The 26463-nt window shown below is 37.3% G+C and overlaps 2 protein-coding genes across 3 annotated transcripts; both read right to left on the bottom strand.

Moving 5' to 3' along the window:
- Positions 1-5671: 5671 nt before the first annotated feature.
- On the bottom strand, positions 5672-14215 carry LOC113311816 (protein SUPPRESSOR OF GENE SILENCING 3 homolog). The gene is made up of 5 exons (XM_026560616.1): positions 13280-14215; positions 12801-13095; positions 6827-7071; positions 6336-6490; positions 5672-6082 (listed from the first exon to the last, which is right to left on the bottom strand). The coding sequence occupies exons 1-5, from the start codon at positions 14213-14215 to the stop codon at positions 5845-5847; spliced, it is 1869 nt and encodes a 622-aa protein (XP_026416401.1). The 3' UTR covers positions 5672-5844.
- A 1501-nt stretch (positions 14216-15716) lies between these two features.
- LOC113309888 (transcription initiation factor IIF subunit alpha-like) lies at positions 15717-22080 on the bottom strand. Of its 2 annotated transcripts, none has more exons than XM_026558408.1 (8): positions 21954-22080; positions 21646-21846; positions 20179-20307; positions 19750-19977; positions 19374-19592; positions 17916-18155; positions 16931-17185; positions 15717-16199 (listed from the first exon to the last, which is right to left on the bottom strand). In XM_026558408.1, exons 2-8 carry the CDS (start codon positions 21814-21816, stop codon positions 16110-16112), a joined length of 1332 nt encoding a protein of 443 aa, XP_026414193.1. In that variant the 5' UTR covers positions 21817-21846; positions 21954-22080; the 3' UTR covers positions 15717-16109. The 2 variants fall into 2 exon arrangements, with proteins under 2 accessions (XP_026414193.1, XP_026414194.1); XM_026558409.1 differs by having other exon boundaries at positions 21646-21861; positions 21954-22042.
- Between the last annotated feature and the right edge of the window lie 4383 nt (positions 22081-26463).

The raw sequence follows: 26463 nt of genomic DNA, 5'->3' as shown, positions 1-26463 counted from the left end.
CCTAAAAACCAAAATTTGTCTTTTTCCCATCAAAACCAAATGTTTCCCAACAAAACCAAATTTTTTCCCAAAAAGTCCAATCCCATTAAAAACCAAAATTTTCTTGTAGATAATGTGTTAGTTAAATTTCCTTTTATATATATTTTGTGCTCATCCATTGTGACTCCTAATATGATGGATTTTTGCCTTGAAATAACGGAGTTTTAATCGAGCTTCCGCCGTACAATCGGGTATTCTCTCTCCTTTTACTCTACTCAGCATGTTCCTCTTCATATATTGTTTTATAATTCTTTCCATATTTTGAAACATTGAGGACAATGTTTAGTTTAGGTTTGGGGGTATAGAGTAGATACCACGATAATATGCCATAATTGAAAACAAAACTCCATCTTTTTGAAAAAATTGAAAAATTCCAAAAAAAAATTGAAAAATCAAAATAAAAAATTAAAAATTGAAAAAAAAAAACATAAAAATGGAGCTCATTTACCTTGAAATGTTGACTCTTGTGCAAATATGTAATTATTAGGAGTCTTAGTCTAGATATTTAGGCACCCTGATTCTAGCACAATTCACATAGTGATAAGAAATTTGCACGCGCACGATCTACCAATACATGTATGGCCTCGATCTTCAAGGTGTTTGATAGGAAGTCACGATTGCCAATCACTTTAGAATACTGAACGAAACTTGACTAGCTTGTTCTTTGGTTGGTTGGGATAGAAGGTGGAGGTTACATTAAGAAAGACAACCATCGAATTTAACTGGGTGCATCAAAAAGGGCTACCTCTTGCAAAGTGTCATGTAATCTTTTGTTTCCTTTTGTATATGTATCAAAAGTGTTTCTTTAAAAAAAAAAAAAAAATATATATATATCAGAAAAATACAAAAAAATCAAGTATTTATCAATTCCATCATCTCTTGTTCCAAAAATAAAAAGAGAATAGTCAATGTAAATAAGAGTCATGTAAATAGTCATTTTGTTGTTTCATTGTAATAAGCAAGGAGGATGTATGCCATTGATGTACAACGCGAGTAATTGTGAAATACCTCCAACTCATTCACAATTCTCGTAAAGTCCGGACAGCTAGCTAGATTTCGACCTCAGTTCTTAGCCTGAGAAACTATCTCTTGGTGATTAGTAGTCATAACATCCGATCTTTCTTTACACATGTGTAGATACACTTTACACTCTTATCACATGTCTTTTTTTGTTATCAGCGCTAGGATTGTGCCTTTGATAGCTAGATTGACATCTCCATTTTGCTGTGAGCTTAAACTGACTTGCACATGTCACATTTGATGGAATCTGAGCTTATATTTTGACCTAGAACTTTGTAGGTACGTTCTAAGCAAACCTTCACGAGACTTCACTCGTCCACTAGGGACACTTAGTGGTTTAAAAGGCTTAGTGCATATGCTAAATGCATTCGAGAGACCAGCGACAGTGGTATAGGTAGGATTTCCTTAGTTTTGTTTTACTTGAGGACAAGTAAAATTCAGGTTTGGGGGTATTTGATGAGTGCCAAATAATGTATATATTTATCCCTTTTTGTTGGCATTTAACTCATCTTTTGTGCATTAATTCTACATTTTATCCCATATTCTGTATTTTCATTTTTTTCAAGAATAAATATTTTTCTTACTTAATTGTATATGTTTAGGTAATAAATAAAGTCTGGATGAATTGCGGAGCGGAATAGAGCAGAAAAGTAGTGAAAAGTCAGGAGGAATTACGCAAGGAAGCCGTGAAGAATGATGTGCGGAAGACCAAAAAGGGTAGAAATGGGCTTGAAGAAGAGATTTGTTCTTAAAGAAGAAGTGGGCTCAAGATTTTCCAAGCCCAAACTCATTTCCCAAACCCATATTCTATACCCAAAAGCCTAAAACCAAAATCCATACCCGCTTGCGTCTTCAACCGTCAGATTGATCTCAGAGTCATCCTACGGTCGCCCCCTTGTTGTGCATCAAAGTTTGATACATCCGCTTTTCACTACAGTACCTAACTCCATCTAGCACCGTTAGTTTCGTTGTATATCTGCATCCAACGGTCGCTGCCAGCCTCTTCACTTTTAGCCGTTAGATCGATCCATCATCTCTACATCCCACGGCTCATCCTCGCTGTTCATCCAATTTGCTACAACCTCCCAACACCCGAGCACCCGATACCTATACCCATACCCAACATCCCCTTCCCCTTCTTCCATCGACATCTCCTCCTCCATACCCTGTGCAGAGCCACCACCACCTTCTCCACCTGCTCTGACCTCGCCACCACCACTCCCTACGCCACCAAACCAACCCTAAACCTAAACCCATCATTACCATCACGTGCTATCTCTTTATCAACCACTAATTTCTCCAATTTCTCATCTTTCTTCTCACTGAAACCCTAGGTGAGAAATTGGGGATATAAGTGATGTTAAAGCAAAAATTGGAGCATGAGATGAACGAGAAGAAGTAATTGGAGAGTGGGTCGACGAGATGGAGTGAGTATCTCAACACATTAGGTAAATCAATTTTACCTAATTTTCTGTTTTTGGGGAAAAGGGGTTGGAACCCTAATTCTGATATGGGGAGTATATATTTGTAATGTTTTGTGTGAGGAAAGGGGGGAGGAGGTATCTCTGGACTAGCCAGAAGAGAATTGAAAAAATTTTATTTCACAATTTCAATTTCAGTTATTCATTACAGTTGACAGTTGAATGTATATGTTGTTTGATTTATCTTGAATGTTGAGAATGTTGTTTCAATTAGCATATGTGATGAATGTTGATGCTGTTAACATGTTTTTCATGAACTAAGTTACTGCAGCTAAGGCTCAGATGAAGCCTTAGTGCATAGTTGGATGATGAATTGCTAGGTTAGAGCCTTAATGCTTGTTTTTCTTGAGCAATGGGAGAGATTAGTGCTCATCTGTGTGCTTGTGATTGATTGTACTGTCAAAAGACAGTCAATGCTAGGAGCACATTAGTTGAGCAAGCTGATTTTCTTTCCATTCCAATTGTATGCTTAGGGTCTTAATTTCAACCTAGAACTACATTGTTTGGCTAGGACACCAAGGTGGATTCTAAGCCATTAGCTTAGCCACAATTCCTTTCTTCAGTCACTTACAATCTCTGATTTTATTCACTGCTCAGTTACTTTCCTTTACTGTTTTGCTTAGTTCTTGCTTTTTGAAGCCTATTGTACACTGAAATCAGTGCACAATCTCACCCCTGCCCTTGGCTTACAGCCTTGGTTCCTTGCTGTTTTTATTACATGTCATTTGCTTGCTTGGTTAACTGTTTTCCCATCTTTCCCATCTGCCATATTGTTTGCTTCCTTCATTGACAGCTGAGGTTAAACTTTTAAGCACTCCTACTCCCTGTGGACTGATCCCTTTCTTATCCCTATATTATAAAACTTGACCTTGTATACTTGCAAGAGTTTTTGTGTGTTTTCTATTTCCACAACAAACTGAACCCAATTTCCTTTTCCTAAACTTAGCATCACTCCTGGCATGAACGGTTTATTTAGGTCCATCATTACTAAGACTCTAGGTGGAGAGTTTTCTAGGTCAGTTTGTACAACAGTTCCTGTGCCTGAACGTTCTATGATGTCCCTAATTGCCTCTTCATCCAGAAAAAGTCTAGGTAGGTTAAGCACTTGCAACCAGAACGGAGCAAACTTAAAACAATTAAGTGGGTGTTGAAAAAAGAAATTCCAATCCTCACAGGGAATAACATGCGGACCTGCAATCCAAGTTTGGTTGGACAGGATGAATTCTTTATCAGATTTGTGCTTGAGGGACAATTGAATTACCTGGAAAGTAGAGTTAGTTTCCATTAGATGAATCTGAATGGGAAATATCCTGTTACCAAAGGCTCGTTTGACTTGAGAAAAATCTTGACACCCTCCAACCACTTTTAGCGCCAAATTATGTTCGTTATGGGTCTGCATCAGGTTCTGCATTCTATCAGTTAACTGCAAGATAGGGATACTGATGTTTTTCAACTTTTTAGGTAAAGTTGGCTTTGTTTTCGACTCTGATTGATGGGTTTGATGCTTTTTTTGATTGATATCTTTTCTAAACTGATGGTTTGAGGAGATTTTGTATGGAAAGTTGAGGTTTGTTTCTTTGTCTTTGTTGGAGAGCTTTTCAGTATTACTCGAGGTAGAAGATGCAGTAAAGGAGAAGAAGCTTTGCTTTGAATCCTCCGAAAGGCTTCTGTTCTTCTGCTTTTGTTTCTCTTTAAGCGAGAGTGATTCTTTGAAGTGAGACACGCATGGGGAGGATTGTGGGAATCTATGATACTTTTCAGAGCTAACTGCGTGAAGTAAAGTATCAGGTAGTTGAGCTCCAGGTGAGTGCGAGCCCTGATTGGAGACGGGTGGAGGTGGTTGTTGATTCATTGGCGATTATGGGAGGTGAGGAGAGGAATAAAAAACCCAGAAAATCTGCCACTAACTGATCTTGAAAGAGAAATCTTCTTTCGAGTTTCCCTATGAGTATTGCAACTGATTAGGGTCCCTCAAATCAACCTATGGTGGAAGATACATCAGATACAAGAACACATATAGTGTAAATATGAAGTATTTAGAAATTCCTCAACTCAACCTATAATTCATTAATCGACCATTTGAAAAAAACTAGGTGAGTTGACACATTCACACCCGATCCTCGGAGTTTTTTTTCTACTGAGAGAAGCTTTTTTTGAGGTTTCATTACTAATTTACTACCCACAAATGGCATGTATTAATTTCTTTTTATTTTTTTATTTTATGAAGGAAATAAGATTGTTATGGGAATGGCCAGACAGGGACGATTCGATACAAAGAAGAGAATTGATGATGAACAAAAATAGGAGGTGGTAGTGAAATAACATATCTTGAGACCGAAACATTCCTTTTTGTAGTGTGTTAGGATTTTGTCACCAAGCAGCAGCAATATTACGTATACTGTACAACAAATTTTTAAAACATTCTTTTCTGTAAGTACATGAAAAGAAAAGGGAGTAAAACGAATTAATTAACTATAAGATAAAGAGTAAAAAAATAATAATTGGGCGATTAAATCACAGATTAGTGGAGGGAGAGATAATCAAGGTTTTGCTTTTGTAAGTCGTGTCTGTTTAGGTCTTAAACTTTCCAACTTCCGAGTCTCTCACCTAAAATTTACTGATAACCAAAAATACAGCTGAATTAACCACGGTAATAAATAATTGGTTAGGATATTTACTCTGCCTCCCTTACTCCTGCCTGCCCACTTCAAATTCCATGAGCTGGAAGAATTAAGGGATGGATTAAATTCAAATGGTAATTTTTCTGATTTCTTAAGCAATCACTTGGTATTCAAGTGCACCGTTTGTAAAATAGTCTTCAACAAAAAAGGTGAAAATGAGGTTATTTGGCAGAAAATTGAGTTTCCAGAGTCCGACTTGTCCGAGCCTGAATATATGTATTTCAACCGTCCATAAGTTGTGTATAATAGAGCCACATTTCACATTTCACTGTGTTTAATGGATGCAGATGAGATTTTTTTTTTGTAAATGATGCACATGAGATTAGTCCTATGACAAAGCATTTGATTTTCTTTGCACATCCTGATGTTCAGATTCAATCCCAAGTTGAATCAGCAAGGAAAAAAACGAAAGTTGACTTAAATTTCTCTGTAAAGAATTTTTGTGTTCAATATATGACCTCTAAGAATTTTCCCTATAAAAGTCTTTGTATAATACTTTATTACTATAAAAGACAAATGCAGGAGAAGGGGGAGTCTATGACCAAAAAAGGGGAAATCGTATGTTCCTGCATGTCCCTCCCTACATTTTATGCCTTCAAGCATGATCAATAATAGAATCCTCCTTAAGAGGATTGAGAACTGAACCGGTTCATGAGTTCTGTCAACGATGTATCCAACTCTTTCTCCAGGTCAACGTCTTCATGCAAATGCTTACATTTCAGGTCATTGGCTTCTTGCAAATGCTTACGTTTCAGGTCTGCTTTCTTCTCTCCATGCAGTTGGAATAAGCTTTCTTTTTCTGCTTCGAATAACTCTATGCCTTTTGACTGAGACTCGATAAATTTCTCAAACTCCTTGTCCCTGGACAAAGCAACATCACCATATCACCACATAATGCACATACGATAAAACGATTTCAAAACGCTGCTTTTTTAAAGTACATACATATGTTATAATGGGACATACTGATAACAAAGTGACACAGTTACAATGAAGACCATAATATCCACGGGAAAATGAACACATTATTCCTCGTTAAAAATTTGTTATGCTTGTCATCTATCTACCTTCTGGTTCGAGAACTCTACTGATTGGACAGGTTAAAAACTGTTACCTGATTTTAAGGTTTATGGTATTTCCGGAATCTATAACATTAAACTGCATTTTCCTGCATTCTGCCTGCTCTTCTTGAAAAACTCTGTCTTTCTCCACCAACTCTTGACGAATCATCTCTATTTGAGCCTTGAAAAATTGTTCTTGTTGATCCATCTATACAAAGATTACATCAGACTCGTATAAGACGGCTATTCGAAAGAGTAAAAATAGGAAAAAGAAACAAATCACAAATCCAGACCTCACAATGCTGGTACTAATTGCTACTAATATTAATATGTTTGACTAGTAAGTTCACTGAATTGTATACTACGAAACGTGATCATGAGAGAAAGAAGGAAACTACTTCTACAACCATGACCACAGTCAAAAAAAGAATAGCGGACAGTGAGAGCTGAATTTAAAAGGCCGACTAAAACTAATTAGTAACGAGGAAAACAGACAGCAACTGGTAGCTAATGTTTTAGAATAGTAACTAGTTTTGGATCTCACCTCTTCCTTGTTTTGTTCATATTGCAATAATGTTCTTTCTCGCACAATGCGGTTATCTTTCGCTGTCTTTCGTAATCTCTCACTCAACACCCCAATTGTTTCTTCCATGGCCTTTGCATTCCTTTGATTCTTAGCGTCCTTAGTCATAAGCCATTTCAGCTGCTGATTGTCTTCATCCATTTGCTTCAATGGGATTACTACCATCTCTTCGTATGACCTCATTTCAAATTTCAGCTTTGACTTATCTGTTAAGCACGTCAAATATTTTCCTTTTTTCTAATTAAGCACAACGAAACATGAAAAAAAAACATAGCTAAAAGTATGTGGATGTATAAACTGCCTTTAGAGGCAGTAGTTTAATAAATATCTCAAAGGAAATCATTCTATGAAAAGGAAAAAAAAAAAGGCTGGATGTTCAAAAGCAACCGGATTCCATATTGTTCTTGTTAGGATTAATGCCTTAGGATTAACCTCACGAGACACTAATAGCTTTTTGGATCAACGTAGAACTAAAGAAAACAGAAATAAGATGCAGTAAACGAAACAAAGAAAGACACAAGATTTAACGTGGTTCGGCAATATGTCTACGTCCACAAACGGCTACGATCAACTCTTATTATAGAACGAATTACATAGAATAAACCACAACTATGACCAGCAGGATGTTGTTCACAAACCCTAAACAATTCTCTATGAACCAAACGTTCTAAACCCTAAAATTCTCTAGTTATGAGAACTCTTCTCTGAATTCGGCAATATGTCTACGTCCACAAACGGGTACGATCAACTCTTATTATAGGACGAATTACAGAGAATAAACCACAACTATGACCAGCAGGATGCTGTTCACAAACCCTAAACAATTCTTTATGAACAAAACGTTCTAAACCCTAAAATTCTCTAGTTATGAGAACTCTTCTCTGAATTGTGTTGTGTGTTTTCCCTTAAGACTTGTACACCTATTTATATAGGTTACAAACTTGTCTTCAAAGTATATGAGTTATACTAGGAAACCTGAACATAGCTACAAAAAGAAACCTTGAGTTTAACTAAATTATGAAACCTCTAGCTATACTAAATTAAGGAAACACCTAGACGATTCTAGAATACTCTAGAATCTTCCTAAAACATTGACAACATAACAATTCTCCACCTTGCCGATGTTCCACCAAACTAAGATTGATCTTCTCAAGTTAACCGTAACCTTAAATGCCCCTAGGGCCTCAACAACGAGCAGTATTGATCAAGCTGAGACACCTCTCAAACTTGACCTTCGGAACGACTTTCATCAACATGTCTGCTGGATTATCTTCAGTATCAACCTTCCATAGTTTTACTAATCCGTTATCAACAACTTCTCGTACCTTATGATATCGAACATCAATATGCTTGGTGCGTTCATGATAAACTTGGTTCTTAGCTAAATGAATAGCACTCTGACTATCACAGTTTACAAAAACACTACGTTGTATAATCCCCAAGTATTTAACTAAACCACGAAGACATAATGCTTTCTTAACAGCCTCTGTCACAGCAATATACTCTACCTCCGTAGTAGACAAAGCTATGATTGGTTGTAACATAGACCTCCAACTGATAGGTCCTCCACTCAATGTAAAACAATACCCTGAAGTAGAACGACACTTATCCTTATCACCCGCATAATCAGAATCAACAAATCCACAAACCTTCAAATTCTGCTCCTTCTAAAACACTAAACCAATATCCAAGGTCCCTTGAAGATATCTCAAAATTTCCTTCACCGCATACCAATGTGCTCTTCCAGGATTAGCCATATAACGACTAACTAAACCAACTGCCTGTGAAATATCCGGACGAGTACAAACCATAGCATACATCAAAGAACCTACCGCATTAGCATAGGGAACCTTTGACATAAACTCTTTCTCCTCAGTTGTAGTAGGACACAAATGTTTTGATAACTTAACTGTAGGCGGAATTGGAACACTAATAGCTTTGGAGTTATGCATTCCAAAGCGACGAAGAACCTTCTCAAGATAGGATTCCTGAATAAGATATAACTTTCTCTTAGATTTGTCTCGAGTAATCTCCATACCCAGAATCTTCTTAGCTGGACCCAAATCCTTCATCTCAAACTCTAAACTCAATTGTTTCTTTAAAACATCAACTTCTGACTTGCTGTTTGCATCTATGAGCATGTCATCCACATATAGTAAAAGATAAGCAAAACTTCCATCTGGAAACTTCTTAAAGTACACGCACTGATCGTACTTACTACGAGTATATTTTTGCTGCAATATAAATGTATCAAACCTCTTGTACCATTGTCTTAACGATTGTTGAAAGCCATACAATGATTTCTCAAGTCGACACACATAATCTTCCTTACCAGCAACTTCATAATAAATGGGTTGTGACGTATAAATGTCTTCCTCCAAATTTCCATGCAAGAATGTTGTTTTGACATCTAATTGCTCGAGCTCTAAGTCAAACTGCGCCACAAATGCTAAAAGGACTCGGATAGAAGTGTGTTTAACAACCGGAGAGAAAACTTCATTATAATCCACACCTTCCCTTTGTGCATATCCCTTAGCTAATAACCTTGCTTTGTATCGTACACCACTAACGACACCCTTGGAATCTGGAATTCCATCATTTACCGTATAGACCCACTTGCACCCAATCTTCTTTCGACCCTTGAGCAACTTAACAAGCTCCCAAGTGCGATTCTTGTGAAGAAACTTCATCTCTTCATCCATGGTTGTTTTCCACTCAACGGCATGAGTATTACTCATTGCCTCCTCAAAGGTAAACGGCTCATCCTCAAAAACAGAGAATGCATAAGATGCAAACTCATCAAAACCATAACGGACTGGTGCACGTCTCTCACGTTGAGACGTCAAGGACGGAATATTCTCAACTTGTTGCTGTGTAGATTCCTCACTAGGAACCTCAAACTCAACTTCATCTTCTACAAGAGTTTCTTTTTCTTCTTCTATAGTAGATGAACTAGGAACCCTTTGCTCCACCTGCATCGAATCATCTTCAACACCGCTACTACTCTCACTTTCAATTTGAGAGTCCCAATCAGTGAACTTCTTTGAATCAAGCATCGCTTTCTCATTAAAGATCACATCACGGATAATAATAAACTTATTCAGTTCTGGGCACCATAGCCGATACCCCTTAACACCTAATGGATAACCTAAGAAAATTGCTTTCTTAGCCCTAACATCCAACTTATCTTCGTTCACATGAAAATAGGCTGGACAACCAAACACCTTCAAATTATTATAATTGACGATATTACCGGTCCATACCTCCATAGGTGACTTACACTTAATAGTTGTTGATGGTGATCGATTCACTAAATAGCACGCCGTATTAACTGCTTCAGCCCGCCAAATCTTGTCTAAACTTGCGTTTGACAACATGCACCGTGCTCTCTCAAGTAACGTTCGATTCATTCTTTCCGCTACTCCATTTTGATGTGGTGTACCCTTTACTGTGAAGTGCCTAACGATACCTTGTTCCTCACAAAACTCCTTTAATGGGTCTTCGATGTATTCACCGCCATTATCGGAACATATCTTCTTAATCACACGACCAAGTTGTTTCTCTACCATGGTCTTCCACTTCTTAAACACCTCGGTGACTTCATTCTTATGCTTCATGGTGTAAAGCCAAACTCTCCTCGAAAAGTCATCAATAAAGGTCACAAACCACCTAGCACCTCCCTTAGAAACTGTACGAGAGGGAACCCAAACATCCAAATGGATGTAACCTAACATACCCTGTGTTTGATGTATAGCGGTACCAAAACTGCTCCTACATTGCTTCCAGAAGATACAATGCTCACAGAAATCAAGCTTGCAAGTTTTTTCACCTCCAAGCAAGCCTTTACTACTCAACACGGACATACCTTTCTCACTCATATGCCCAAGACGCGTATGCCATAAACGTGTTAACTCCACCTGTTTCTCATCAATTGATTGAGAAACCATAGCTCCACCACAAACTATATCTCCTTGTAATAAATATAAATTACCATGTCTTTCACCGGTCATATTCAAACTACCGACGTAGTATACCTTCAAGAATCCACATTCAGCAACATACTTGTATCCAAGTGATTCAAGTACTCCTAACGAAATCAAACTCTTCCTCAAATTTGGAACATGTCTAACCTATGAAAGTGTTGTGATAACACCATGCGAACGAACCTGTATTGTACCAACTCCAACTGTTTTGCAGGCATTAGAATTGCCCATCATAACAGTACCACCATTCACCTCTCTATAAGTAGTGAAACAATCCTTTGAAGGACACATATGATACGAAGCACCGGAATCAAGCATCCAACCATCATTGAGACAACTCTTTGATGTAACGGTTAACATTTCCTCATCAAAACCACACATTGGGTCTTCTAAAAATTCACTGCCTTCCGCAACCGAAGCAACAACATTCTTCGAATATGATTTCTCACGTTTCTCATCTCTTGCCTTAAGCTTGAGACAATCAGCCCTAATATGACCCGTTTTACGACAATAATAACACTCAAAATCGTTCTTCTTGAAACGATTCTTCGACTTCTGCTTCTTATTACTATTCTTTCCTCTATCAACAAAAAAACCCTCGGCTTGTGCTTCATCGCTTAACTCTTGTTTCCTTAATGCCTTAGCTTGTAAAGCAGCGACCACATCATCGAAAACCAATTTATTGTCTCCTTCGGTTTTCACACTCAGCAAGTAGTCAACGAAAGCATCATACGATGAAGGCAAAGAACATAATAATATCATAGATTTTTCTGTATCAGAAATAGTCACACTGATGTTAAATAAATCTGAACAGATCTTATTAAACTCGTTAATATGATCAACCATAGGCTTACCTGAAGCCATCCGAAAGGCATGAAGCCTGCGCTTCAAGTAAAGCTCCGAAGTAAAATCCTTTTGCAAGTAGAGCTTCTCTAACTTATCCCACAACACCTTTGCAGAGGTTTCACTCAAAAAATTATGAGTGATCTCCCTTGACAAACATAACCGAATAGTTGAACACGCCTCCAAAACAAGGCCATCCCACTTCTCATCGCTCCATTCCTTAGGTAACGCTGCTGGTTTGTCCTTGATCACTTTCATTTGTTTCATACTAACAAGAATATCTTTAACATCGGTTTGCCATGATGTAAAATTATTCTTCCCGTTAAATTTGATAATATCAAATCCATGCACCTTCGAAACACTTCCACTTGATGTAGAACTAGACATCTTCACTTCCAACTATGATCCTCTCCACCTTCACTGCACCACTTGTTAGGATTAATGCCTTAGGATTAACCTCACAAGACACTAATAGTTCTTTGGATCAACGTAGAACTAAAGAAAACAGAAATAAGAGGCACTAAACGAAACAAAGAAAAACACAAGATTTAACGTGGTTCGGAAATATGCCTACGTCCACAAACGGCTACGATCAACTCTTATTATAGAACGAATTACAGAGAATAAACCACAACTATGACCAGCAGGATGCTGTTCACAAACCCTAAACAATTATCTATGAGCCAAACGTTATAAACCCTAAAATTCTCTAGTTATGAGAACTCTTCTCTGAATTATGTTGTGTGTTTTCCCTTAAGACTTGTACACCTATTTATATAGGTTACAAACTTGTCTTCCAAGTATATGAGTTATACTAGGAAACCTAAACATAGCTACAAAAGGAAACCTTGAGTTTAACTAAATTAGGAAACCTCTAGCATACTAAATTAACGAAACAACTAGACGATTCTAGAATACTCTAGAATCGTCCTAAAACATCGACAATATAACAGTTCTCACTGTTTTAGGCACTTTAATGCGTCACACAAATCACTAACTACAATGAGATGTAACAGACCAAACTTCGGATTGGTGCAGAGATATAATGAATGCACCTTTAGAATAGAAAGCATGAAAAATACTACTGAAGCTTAAGACGTGAAGTGAACCTGTAGAATGGCGGTTGAAGCTATCCATATCCTCCTTGCTTGCTATGAAACCATACAATTTGCGTTTTCCACCTTCAAAGAATAGAGTTCCTCCACGATCCCAAGCATCCCTGTCTCTTCCTTCCTTAATAAAATGACTGTGGAGTCTCACAGCTTCAACATAGCCCGTCAGTGTACGTTCAAATATGAGGAGACCCATCCCCCGGTGCCCTTTCGGACCATAGGATTGCTGAGCCTTTACAGCATTATATGCACTAAATAAAGCAAGTAGCTCTTGATTACCCATGCCAGTCCACTGAAAATCCATTCAACAACACAAGTTATATGAGATGCATAGCAGAAGACAGGAAGCGATGAATAATGTAAGGAACAAGTGGTAAATAATAACCAACCAGAGTACAACAAAATCCAGAAACCCACTAGCAAAATGGTGACCAACATTTTATGATGACAAATTTATGATAAAAACTCAATCATACCTTCTCATCTTCTTTATCTAGAAAAGTGTTCATAACCACAACCATGGGAGGCCAAACAATTTCTTTATCAGGAACTGATTGACGAAGACCATGCCATTTACCATATACCTCACCAACTGGTACAACAGAAGTTCCTTTCCGGCTTAGCTCCTCATCTAAGAGTTCTGCAAACTGTCTATGAAGCTTCGCCCTCTTTGATACCTTGGTCTTAGCATGAGCCATTAGTGGTTGCAATCCATAGAACCAATCAATTTCTCCTGGTCCATTTTGGCATGCTGGACAGTGCCACCGCCGCATAGATGAATTTGTTTCCTCAAGGCTAAGTTTATCTAAGATGTCGAAGAACTTCTTAAACAACTTGTTCTTTTTGCGGCTCTCATGGCTCTTCTGGCTTTCATCTGGATTTGAACCATCAGAAAAGATGTCTTCATCGCTGTATTCGTTCATGTCTTGATCATCCTCAGAGTCAATATCATCTTTCGCTTTCCCAACCACATTAGGTTGGACTTGGACATCTCCTGCACCCTGCTGGCAACCCTGTGGTAGAGGGGGAGGAATATTGGCTGGTGGTGCCATGTACTGGTTCTCCCTCCCTGTACTGAGAGATTGTCTTTCTATAATTCCTCTTCCACCTTGTCTTCTATCCTGCCAGGCACCTACTGTAGCCTTTCCTGGGCCCCTGGATGTAGAAGCATAATTCTGGGGACGCCCTTGTTTTGGTGCACCTGCCCCGCCTCGATTCTTGTTGCGAGACACTACCTCCCACTTAGTATCATTACCAGAATCAAGGCTTAGCTCTGCAAAATTAGAACCCAGATGAACAACTTCAGCCTTCTTATTATTACCATAGCCTGAACCTCCAGAGCTTTTCCCTTTTGCAAGTGAACTAGTACTACCAGGAAAATATGGCCTGCCACCCCCTCTTTTCTGACTCATTTTGCCTCCTGCATCATATAAACAATGAAAATTTCACTTCAACTTGACAAACCATCTGTATGAAAAAAGAGGTATTCTTATGGGAAGAAAAATTTAAACCAGAGAAATTATATAAGATTACAATTGCAAAGCATTCAGGTTCAAAAATGACAGTGAATAGCGACATATCCAATTCCAGGAACCAGATAACTTCAATAGAATTGGGGGGAAAAACAAAGAGACTTCAGCTGCTAGCAAAGAATGTCTAAAATTTCAAATCTAAATATGAAAAAATCATTCAAGACAGAACATAGTCTTGCAGATTTTATCTACTACTTTATAACATAATTGTTCTAAAGATGAACACCAATAATTCTACAAGACCCAGAAACAAGAATGATCAACATCCACTTAACTACTCAAGTATCATCAAAATTGCCTAGTAATAATCAAAATGCTGAAAGACCCAAGAACACAAATAATCTCATCTTACCCTAGATACATAAGACCCCTCGAAACCTAGGATCATAAGACACCTCAACAACACCAGCATTTAACATAGAATCACAAAACCCCTTTAACACCAACTTTCAACCTAGAATCATAATACCCCTTGCACCAAATTTTAACTAAAAGCAGAAGACCCAAATTAAACAATCATAATCGCATATCAAGTATAGACAATCATGACCAAAAATCAGAGTATAAGAGAGTACCTTAACTTGCTCTCTTTGGGAAATGAAGAACACTGTTAGGCCCTTGAAGAAATGAAACCCCAAAGTCCTAGAAACAAATTAGAAAATGAAAAAGCAAACACCAAAAAGAGATAAATCCCAGAGAATAATATCTAATAAATGAGGCAGAATCTAAGTATTGATTCTAGCATTTATGACTAAGAAAAAAAAAAGGAAAACTAATCCCCTTTCTGAACAAAACCAGTGAGATACTGTACTGAACTGTACTACAACAACAAGAGAATACCTTAAACTGACTGGAATTTGAACAATCTAAGCGCGGGAGTCAACGTAATGTGCGAGGAAGATGAAAACCAGATGAAGCTAACATACAGGTGGTTACTGTTATTGGTACCGGTTTCTAGTTTCTACCCCCAATTGTAACCTGTGTTCATAGCCTCGATGAAATCGTTGATATTCTTACTCTTTATGGTGCGGTACAAGGTTGGTAATAAATACTCAATCCCGTAAAAATGATATTTTCATTTTTCTCATTTTAAGCAGAAGTGGAGAAAATTGATATATTAATTAAGTAGATCCTGTGTCTCATTAGATATGCCCCTAATTAATCTTGACATACCCCAACCAGGTTAAAAAAACATTCAGAGAGTTTTTTTAGGCGTGAAGAACATCACCACGGTATTTTTCTACGGTTGGGTCTTTCACTGTGACAGGAAGAGTAGTAGGCTGACTGAAGACGCTGAATAGTCGTCCAGGAGGGCACTAATGTGAAGAAAAAACTTCTGCCTGAACGGGAGTAGGTATCTCCCAACTAAATGACAAAGATGAAGAAGCGTGCCACCCAAGTAAGTACTGCAAAATTTAGCGAAAGTGATACACAAAAACCGCAACAGATTATTTACATAAACCTCACACATTGCCATTTACAGTTTTTATATACATATAAACCGTAACAGATTATTCAAAATTGATCTAATTTCTCTTTGCTTTCACAAAAAAGTGGGATAATTGAGTGCTCAGTAATTGGTCTTCTCCAAATGCTGCGCTCTTTTCTCTAATTAGAATGGTGCACCATAAACTGCTGATATTCTTGATCCTTAGCTATGTGCAGCATGTTCTTGGTTTCTTACCCGAATACCCCCATTGATCGAGATAGAATGAAATTGATACTTCAACCCAAAAAAGAAGTCAAACAATAAAAGCTTACAGGTAACCAAAAATTACTTATCCCTTAATACCACGTAGTTGGCCTCATCAGACTTCCGTATCCTTGAAATTCGTCTCAAAATTGCAGTAAAAGCATTTTTCTCCTGCATCAATATATTTCGACCAAGTTGTTAAGAAAATGATCATAAACTACTTATTGCGGTCAAATAGTAAACCAAAGAGTAAATTTTTTGTCATAAACAATTCATAAAAGAGACTACCCAGAAATGGTTACAATAAGTTTATTCTCTCTTCTCTCCTCTCAATAAATTAAGCGAAATGGTGATACTCACATCTAGGAAAGAAAGGCCAATATCTAATGTTTGCTAGCGTAATCCTAAGCATGATTTTTCCTCACCAACTTGAGAGGTTGGAGTGCACATAACCCATCCAAGCCACTGAAGGTTATAAATTTCAGAACCATGGGCTTGTTCAGAGAATCCCACCGGCTAAACGGGTTTATGGGGTTGCTGACCCTCTCTTTCAAGTGTCACACTTCAAATGCCTCCGGAGTTGGTAAAGAGCTACGAAAGGACAAAGATGTACGGTCATATGCTATTGTCACAGTTATTAGGTGCTCTACTTGTAGATACGTTTATTACATCAAACATTGCAGAAATATATGAGATTGCTATTATATTATTTGCAAACAAGAGATTTATGTGCAAACAACCAGTGAAGTCTCCAGAGGGTATGGTGGTGTTAATGGCGAGTCTCTGTCGACATGGCAACATCCAGAAAAGTGTTGTGTCCTAGTTAGACAAGTTAAATGTTACTTACGAACTGAAGCAGCAGCGGATGACACGGGAACTAAAAATGTTTCCAACAAACGTACCTCTTTTGATTTCAGTCTTTCCCTGAATTCTGCCACGAGAGCTTGTGTTGCTAGCGGAGCACTTTTTAACAAGACAGACCTGATTTCTTCCTCGGTAACAGGGCCAGTAGATGGGTCTGCAGGAGCTTTGGTGGACGATGAAACTAAATCTCTCGAAGTTATGGCGTTGTTATCCCTTAATACCACGTAGTTAGCCTCATCGGACTTCCGTATCTTTGCAATTCGTCTCAAAATTGCAGTAAAAGCATTTTTCTCCTGCGTCAATACATTTCAACCAAGTTGTTAAGAAAATGATCACAAACTACTTATTGGGGTCAAATAGTAATCCAAAGAGTAAACTTTTTGTCATAAACAATTCATAAAAGAGACTCTCCAGAAATGGTTACAATAAGTTTATTCTCTCTCCTCTCCTCTCAATAAATTTTGTGAAACAGTGATACTCACATCTAGGAAAGAAAGGCCAATATCTAATGTTTGCTAGCGTAATCCTAAGCATGATTTTTCCTCACCAACTTGAGAGGTTGGTGTGCACATAACCCATCCAAGCCACTGAAGGTTATAAATTTCAGAACCATGGGCTTGTTCAGAGAATCCCACCAGCTAAACGGGTTTATGGGGTTACTGACCCTCTCTTTCAAGTGTCACACTTCAAATGCCTCCAGAGTTGGTAAAGAGCTATAAAAGGACAAAGATGTTCACTCATATCATATGCTATTGTCTCCGTTATTAGGTGCTCTGCTTGTAGATACGTTTGTTAGATCAAACATTGCAGAAGTATTTGATGTTATCATATTAACCGCAAACAAGAGATTTATGTGCAAACAACCAGTGAAGTCTCCATAGGGTATGGTGGTGTTAATGGTGAGTCTCTTTCGACATGGTAAATCCAGAAAAGTGTCGTGTCCTAGTTAGACAATTAAATGTTACTTACGAACTAAAGCAGAAGCAGGCTACACGGGCATTAAATAAGTATCCAACTGCATACCTCTTTTGATTTCAGTCTTTCCCAGAATTCTGCCACGAGAGCTTGTGTTGTTAGCAGAGCACTTTCTAGCAAGACAGCCCTGATTTCTTCCTCGGTAATAGGGCCAGTAGATGGGTCTGCAGGAGCTTTGGTGGATGCTGAAACTGGACCTCTCGAAAGTATGGCGTTTTTATCCCTTAATACAACAAACTTCTGTACCTTTGAAATTCGACTCAAAATTGCAGCAAAAGTATTTTTGTCCTGCGGCAATATATTTCAGTTAAGTTAAGAAAAATATCATAAAATTATTGGGGGAAAGCAAACCTTAGTCACTAGGAACGGGAGCATAATTCGTAAAATTTTCAAAAAATGAAATTCGGGCAGCCAGTAGGGAGTATAAATAAGTTTCATAGACAAATTAGTAGTACTGCTAATTTTCATAATAAATAAAATGAAAAACATTTAGAAAATGTTAATGAAGTGCCTATTTTTAAAACATTTAAAAAGTGTATAGAATGTGTATGGACTATGGGTCATATATATAGATAACAGAGAGGAAGTTTTGAAGTCTCTAGAAGAATCAGATATGATATACAGAAGTCAATTATTGTTTTGTATATCAAGAAACATAATAGGAAGTTATAGTTTTTAAATTTGGAAATTTCTTGGGTAATAAATAAGTGAAAAGCTCCTCCCAAGTTGGGAGCGCGGATTCTCCCTTGTGAGGAGCGCGCTCCCAACGCGAATTTCACCGCAAATTCGCGGGTTTCAGGGAAATCCTCGAGGACTATGAGCGAATCTGGTGAAAAAGACACAAACAGTAAAATATTTGCCATAAACAATTCACAAAAGGTTTGGAAAGAAGAAACTATCCCAGAAAAGTTTGTTCTCTCTTCTCTCCTCTCAATAAAATTTGCGAAATGGTGATGGTCACATCTAGGAAACAAAGGCCAGTACCCAATTTATGCTAGCTTAATTTGTAAAGATGGACACAATGACACCGAAATCCTAAGCATAATTTTTGCTCACCAACTTGAAAGGTTAGTGCGCACACAACCCATCCAAGCCACTGAATGTTATAAATTTCAGAGGATTGTGGGAACCATGGGGTTGTTCAAAGAACCCCACCGGCTAAACAGGTTTATGGGGTTGCTGACCCTCTCTTTCAAGTGTCACACTTCAAATGCCTCAAAGTTGGTAAAGAGCTACAAAAGGACAAAGATGTACTGACATGCTATTGTCTCAGTTATTAGACCAAACATTGCAGAAATACGTGGTATTAACCACAAACAAGAGATTTATGTGCAAACAACCAGTGAAGGCTCCAGACTCCAGAGGTATGGTGGAGTTAATGGTGAGTCTCTGTCGACATGGAAAAATCCAGAAAAGTGTTGCGTCCTAGTTAGACAATTAAATGTTACTTACGAACTAAAGCAGAAGCGGGCTACACGGGAACTAAAAAAGTTTCCAACTGCATACCTCTTTTGATTTCAGTCTTTCCCTGAATTCTGCCACGAGAGCTTGTGGTGTTAGCGGAGCACTTTCTAGCAAGACGGCCCTGATTTCTTCCTCGGTAACAGGGCCAGTAGATGGGTCTGCGGGAGCTTTGGCGCACCATGAAGCTACACGATTCAAAGGTATAACGTTGTTACCTTTGGAAGCCGATGCAGACCCCTCTTTTGCAGAAGACTCTGAATCCTGAAAAATTAAAATATAATGGAATTTGTCCAATCAAAAATATGCTGGAAGCTGACAGCAGTAAGATGCAACAAATCAATCAGGTTTAGAGAGAATACCAACTAAAGAACTATCAACACAAGAACAAATTAAAAAAAAAAAAAAAACAAGAACTTACAGTTTCCATCTTCACTGTTTTCAAAGGTGCACTATTGGCAACTTTAGCATGATCTCCAGATGCTTTTCTCTTAGGCTTTGTAGATTTGGATGTAGTAGATGGGGTTCCAGGAGTGGATGCTGAATGCGATGCTTTTGCAGTAGTGTCAACAAGTTCTTCTTTCGGTGTATGTGTATCCTTCTTTTTTGGAGCCAACACAGGTGACATGCTCATATCATCGTCCGCTTCCTGCAAATGAATAATCAAAAACATAATTAGATAAACCAGTTTGGATTATCAGATAAGGAATGGTAATCCGCTTTGTCTACTACAAGGCACGAATTTTCTCACGTTAAGAAGTTCAGGCAAGAAAATGTCATCTAAAAACAGAATAGGATGCATGCAGATTAAGTGAAACTCAGAAACTCTAACTGAAAAACATGAGCTTACATCATCATTATCGTTGGCATCTTCGGCATCTGAATCGTTTATTCTAGCTGCACGTCCTAGCAGCGTTTTTAACTCCTTCCCAGATTTGCTCAGTCCACCACCCTCCTCTTCATTAGCCTCATCATCATCCTGGAAGTACGTAAAATCGCATGAATCCTTGGAACTAATATCCAATAAAAATAGTTCAAAACAGAAATTTCAGTAATCCACGTGGGTTGAGGAAGTAAGAGTGTTCAGCTATTCCAAAATAACATCAGTTAAATCAACTAACATCAATTTGTTAACCCGAATGTTAAAAGATGTCAGTAATTAACTCTTGGTTGCAAACGTAGGGACTTTATGAAAAAATAGAAAAGCCAAAATCGTCATCCTACCGACATAAGTTTAGATCACATAGGTACCTAGAAAGTAACACACTGATGATGCAAAACTATAATGTGACAAAAGACATTAATATGATATAGAATTCCACAATTTTAAGCAGATTTTCTTGTCATCCACTAGATTTGAATATCCATATGACAACACGCACATAAACTCTTCCGAACTGGTGTTTTAAAGCAACTCACCTTACGAGCAGTACAAGAACTCCAAACCTAAGGTCGGACGAAATAGAACTGTCTTGAATATTACTAACAAAAACATATCAATTGACCTATACTTGTACAAATCCTTAAAATCATTGAAGCTGCTACTCAACTGCCACTGGAATCCCCAAGGGGAAATTAACAAATTCATCTCATGAATTTCTCTGAAGCAGATCAGTGTGCATTACACATTTCCCTAACTGACCGTCGACAACACAGTAGTTACCAATTCAGCACCCAGTTCATGCTTACAGTATGGTACTTCCAAAATCACCCATAGCACCGATCATGTAGTGGGTTTTTTAACCTGAAGCTCATGTGTCTATGAGGATCTAAGTTACAACTACTTCCTCTTAACATTTACATGCATAGCTCCAGATAAGGTCTAATCTAGCGATTACTACTTAAAAACAAAAAGCACAATAGATAAAACTTAAAGTCGAAAGTAATAGACATTATAGAAATCACAGCATGTTCGTTTCAAGGAATTGGAGGCTGGGTAATCTAATTCCTACGGAATGCGCCCAATTCCTTGAACCAAACTGGCAAATGAACTCTATGTAACTAAGAATTTTAATTCCTAGAAATCCAATTCCCTCCAAAATAATAGATTTCCATTGATTGGTCCAATAGTGCAATCAAATTGGATTCCAGGGTAAAAATAAAGATAACTGAACATGAATTTTTAGGATTTGAATCCAATTCCACGAATTGGTTTACCCCATCATTGAATTCTTAGGTTTCCAGTTTTCCCAACCCAACGAGGTGTTAGTTTTACCCAGCACAAAATTATACGGATACACAATTGTTGTTACTAGAATTTAGTACAATAATTGTTTGATTGAATGAAAATACATGAAAGAAAATGGAACTAACTAACCCTTGTCAAACGAGTGATTTGAGTCCCGCAATCAGAACATTTAGCACGATTCTGAGTCATTCGTTTTCCACAGTTGAAGCAGAGTGTCATATGCTTACAATTGCTTCCATAAAGATCAGAAGTTGATCCACAACCTCCACATGATGGATTTAAATTCAAATCAAAAGACATGTTTTCTTGATCTTCTTCTTCTCTATTTCCCTACAAAAACAAACCCTAAAAAGAAAATCAGAACGGAGATATAAAAAAAATTTAATCCAAATTTTCAATTAGGATTCTAAAGATTTATCAACATATTTGAACTTAACCTCTTTTCAATCAGGGTTCAGTTTTTTATACACGGAGACGGAGTATTTGCTTGTTCATTTTCTTCCCTTTGACTTTGAGACAGAATGAGAGAGACGGAGGTATTGGGGGGAAATTAAAAAAGAACGCTGTCACTGGGGCGTCACACTCTTTTAGGGGGCGTCACCTAATAAGATAAAAAAGGATCACCCATAAATAATATCAAAAATCCCTTATCTTATATAATTTTGTGATGACCAAACAATTTTGTTTGGCTAATTTTAATTTAGTTTAATTAATTACGCCTAGGTTGGACATATAGCAAACCTAGGCGTAAAATTGGAATTACGCTTGGAAATCAACTAAACTTAGGCGTAAAATTGGAACTACGCCTGGAATTCAACTAAACGTAGGCGTAAAATTGGAATTACGCCTGGAAATCAACTAAACCTAGGCGTAAAATTGGAATTACGCCTGGATATCAACTAAACCTAGGCGTAAATTGGAATTACGTCTGGAAATCAACTAAACCTAGACGTGAACGACATGCAAATCAAAGTTTACGCTTAAATTGAACTAAACCTAGGCGTAAGTTCTTCAAAAACTAAATTACGATTGAAAAATCTAGTACCGTACCCAGGCGTAACACTAGCAGAAAGTAAATAAAATTCTAATTTTACTTCGATTTCATTCGATTTAAGCACAAAAACGAGTACAAAAAGATGGGTTTGTTCGATTATTACCTTACATACACCATGAGTTGTTGTTGAGGAGTTTGAAAACTTCATTCTTCAATTGATTGAATCGGTGGAATGAGTTGAGGATGAAGTTGAGGTTGATTGAGATGTTGATTACCATCACTAGGATCAGTTTGCTTCTTCCTCATCTATTTTATTAGTTTTAATTGAAGGGTCATTTTGGACAAATTGCTATTGAATCAAAAGTATCCCTTAACCAGATTTTTGGTCACCAGATATCCAAGTGACGCCCTACTAAAGGAGTGTGACGCCCCAATAACAGCCTTCTTAAAAAACGGGAGAACAAGGAAAAGAAGACATTTTTAGGGATGACTTTATACCCATCCCATAGATGCGGCTATGGGATGCCGTAGTCGTTTGTAAAATACATGTGTACCCTTTTACAATCAGTACCGATTATGATTGTATTCTTCATTCCCCGAGAACAACTATCTTAATCGGTATATATATTATTTATACTTATCTACCGATTATGTTTGATATTTTGAGGTTTTGTGCCCGAATTGAGACATAATCAGTAGATAACTAATTTGCCAATGAATATCACTAAACTACCGATTGTCAAAGTAGAGAAATCAGAAATTTCATTACTTTTGAAAAAACTAGAATTTTGGGGGTGGGGCTATAATAATCGGTAGACAATGATTATTACTAAATTATCGATTGTGAAAGTAGAGAAACTCGAAATTTCATTAGTTTAGAAAATTTTGAAATTTTTCTCTGTTCTTTTCTCCTCGGGTCCTCCTTTCCTGAAACTTTTTTTCATTATTTGAAAAAAAAATGTAATATTAAAAGAAGAAAAAAGTCTCAAAAAATTTAGAGAGTTGGGCGTCAAAAACATCATTGTGGTAATTCTCTACATTCATGTGCGATAGAATCTACGCAGCGGTAAAATTTTCCTATGGTCCGATACCCTTTGAGACCATAGGAATGCCTATAAACTTGAAGATAAAATCTGTCACGAATTGATGATCATCAAATTAACAGTACTTCTAAGCAAAAGGGTCCATAGCTAGTGGCCTTATCTCATTCTTAAGAGTTCAAATATCAATCCCGGATTATTATCTTAATTTTCCTAGGGGTTTAAAGAGCCATTGCCATATACAGTTATTTACATAAACCGTAACAGATTATTCAAAATTTATGGACAAACAAAAAAATAAAAAATGAAAGTAAGATTTCATCCAATATCTTCTTGATTTCACAAAAAAGTGGGATAATCGAGTGCTCAGTAATGAGTCTTCTCCAAATGCAGAGCTCTTTTCTCTCATCAGAATGGGTGCTTTTATTAGCCATAACGTACTGATTTTCTTAATCCTTAGCTATGTGCAGCATGTTCTTGGTCTCTTACCCGAAAGAAGTCAAAAACTAAAAGCTTCATCAAGTTAACCAGCATTTTTTTGACAATTTTCCCAATCGTAAGTTACTCTGACTTTATTTACGGTTGGAAAAATATGAACTCCCACGTCAAGAAACCTAACCGCAAGTTCAGGTTACAAAAAACCAACACTAATTTTAAATCAAATTATTAATCTAATCTAATCACAAATATTTTTTAGTTTAATTAATCTAATTTTTAACACTAATTAATCAAAGGCATTCTAGACATTAAAAAAACTTATTGGATGGATCTTGTAGAATGCTAGTTGATAACCCAATTTTATCTTCTTACGAGCCCTCAAATCCGAATTCTTCGAGTCTCAGGCACGCCAATCACTTCACTCTCTGTTCTCGAGGTGTAACAAGTAAGATAAGAAAATGCACACGTTTCCACTACCCAATACATAATATCGTATCTATTATTATTCCAAAAGGTACTGTATTAAAAGCGGAGTAGTAAACTAAACCAAAAAACACTCTCAGTTTTTCTCTTTGTTATGCAGAAAAGGTTCAATAATCCAATCCAAAAAATCCCTTAAAAGATCAATCGTATCAACAGAAATGGGATAACACATCCTGCATCATTGGTAAAATCCTGACTACATATGAAAATCTATCTTTTGAATCATGTAAAGTGGTCAACAGAGAATGTGGTAATCTCATCTCGATTTTTATAATAATAGTCCTTGATAATGGTTGTTTCAAGTTTCAGAATAAGAACGATGGATTCAAATCAGTAAAGCCAATGTACCATCTCCATCGAAGATTGATGAGTTCACTACTTGTCCATTTCGTATTCAAGTTCATAACATACCTTGTGTTACTATTACAGAAGATTTGGATTTCAAGATAGGTGAAACCAGTGGATATAAAATATAAGATATTGACTTTTGTGAGAACAAAATGAAGAGAAATAATAACCGTTTGAGAATCATGGTTGTTTCTGAATTTTATGTAATATATGAAAATGCAGGGGTACCCAATACACCACCAACTTAATGATCCTTGACAATATGTATGTAGAGTTTAAATATTTACCTCTTCTCAATCAGTATGTATAAGACAATAAGGCTATGAATATGATTGTTAAGAATAGTACTTGGACGATCCCAAAAATCAATATCCAAGATCAATCTAGTTGTATCCAAATAACCCAATTGGAATTCTAGTTGTATCCAAATAATCCAATCGGAATTTTTCCAAGTAATTAAACTTGTTATCTATCTTTCAAGATACGAATCCTACAAGAACTAGTCTCGCAATCAATCACAATTATATGGACGTATTTACTTAGATTGAGTACGTACAACTGCAGCGCATGTGCAGGATTTTCTTCTTGTTATCCCGATTGAGGGCCTAGGGCAGAAGATGTCCCCCTTGGAGTACCGGTCCATCCTTAAATACAAGTTAATGATTCCCCTATACCCTTCTGATTCACGTTGCCCTACTTGCATTACAGGTTGTTTAGACACATACGGGGAACATGCAGTTCATTGTAAGGTAGATCTTGGTTTTAAATATAGACATGATCATGTGAGAGATACTTTATATGATGTATTATGGAGGGCTAATATTTTAACAAAGAAAGAGGCGGCGGTCAACTTTTTGACGGATCCTCTTGAAGGGAGATCAATACTAGGGCCAACATATGTTCTTATGTTTGGATGGGAAAAACATGTGTGTGTTGACCTTACTGGGGTTTCTCCATTAGTAAGCATTGGACATGGCTCTTTCACAGTTGGACAGGCAGCTTTGAAAGCTGCCTCGGGTAAGATAACGAAGCATGAAAAAGCATGTCTTGATAATGGACATGCTTTTATCCTCTTTGCCTTTGAAACTTTTGGGTTCCTGCACAGTAATGTCATGACTCCTGATTCGAGAGAGTTTGTGTTTAAGAGGATAGGGTTTGCTATTCAAAAAAGGCTGTGGCGCAGCTTGTTGCTTGCTTGCCTGCTATATAATTATTTATTTCCATATATTTTGTTTAAATCTTAAAGATAAATAATATAATGCGGAAAAGGAAAAACACAAGACACTAGAAGTTTTCTTAAGAAGGACACCTAGCTCAACTGCAGAAAAACCCTGAGACCTCGTCCGTATTTGAACACCGAGTTGTATTAACCAACTACAACCACTAGTCTACCATCTGACTAGAATGTAGATGAGGACGAATAAACCCTCTAAGCAATTCAGTTATAACCGCACTCCTTACGTCTCTTGAACCTCGCAAGGTTCTACGCATTTAATTCCCTTAGCTGACGTCCTTTACAACTTAAGAGTTGCTTCATCCGCAGTGAAGACTTGTGATACCAATTTGCCTCTAACAAATAAGCCTATTTGATTTCCGTTTAGATCGAGAGATCAAGGTGTGGAAATCTGTTTGCAATAGAAATGC

Source organism: Papaver somniferum, chromosome 9 (assembly GCF_003573695.1).
Source record: "Papaver somniferum cultivar HN1 chromosome 9, ASM357369v1, whole genome shotgun sequence".
Lineage (NCBI taxonomy): Eukaryota > Viridiplantae > Streptophyta > Magnoliopsida > Ranunculales > Papaveraceae > Papaver > Papaver somniferum.
The sequence above is the reverse complement of the archived record's forward strand: the minus strand, read 5'-3'. Positions and strand labels throughout refer to the sequence as shown.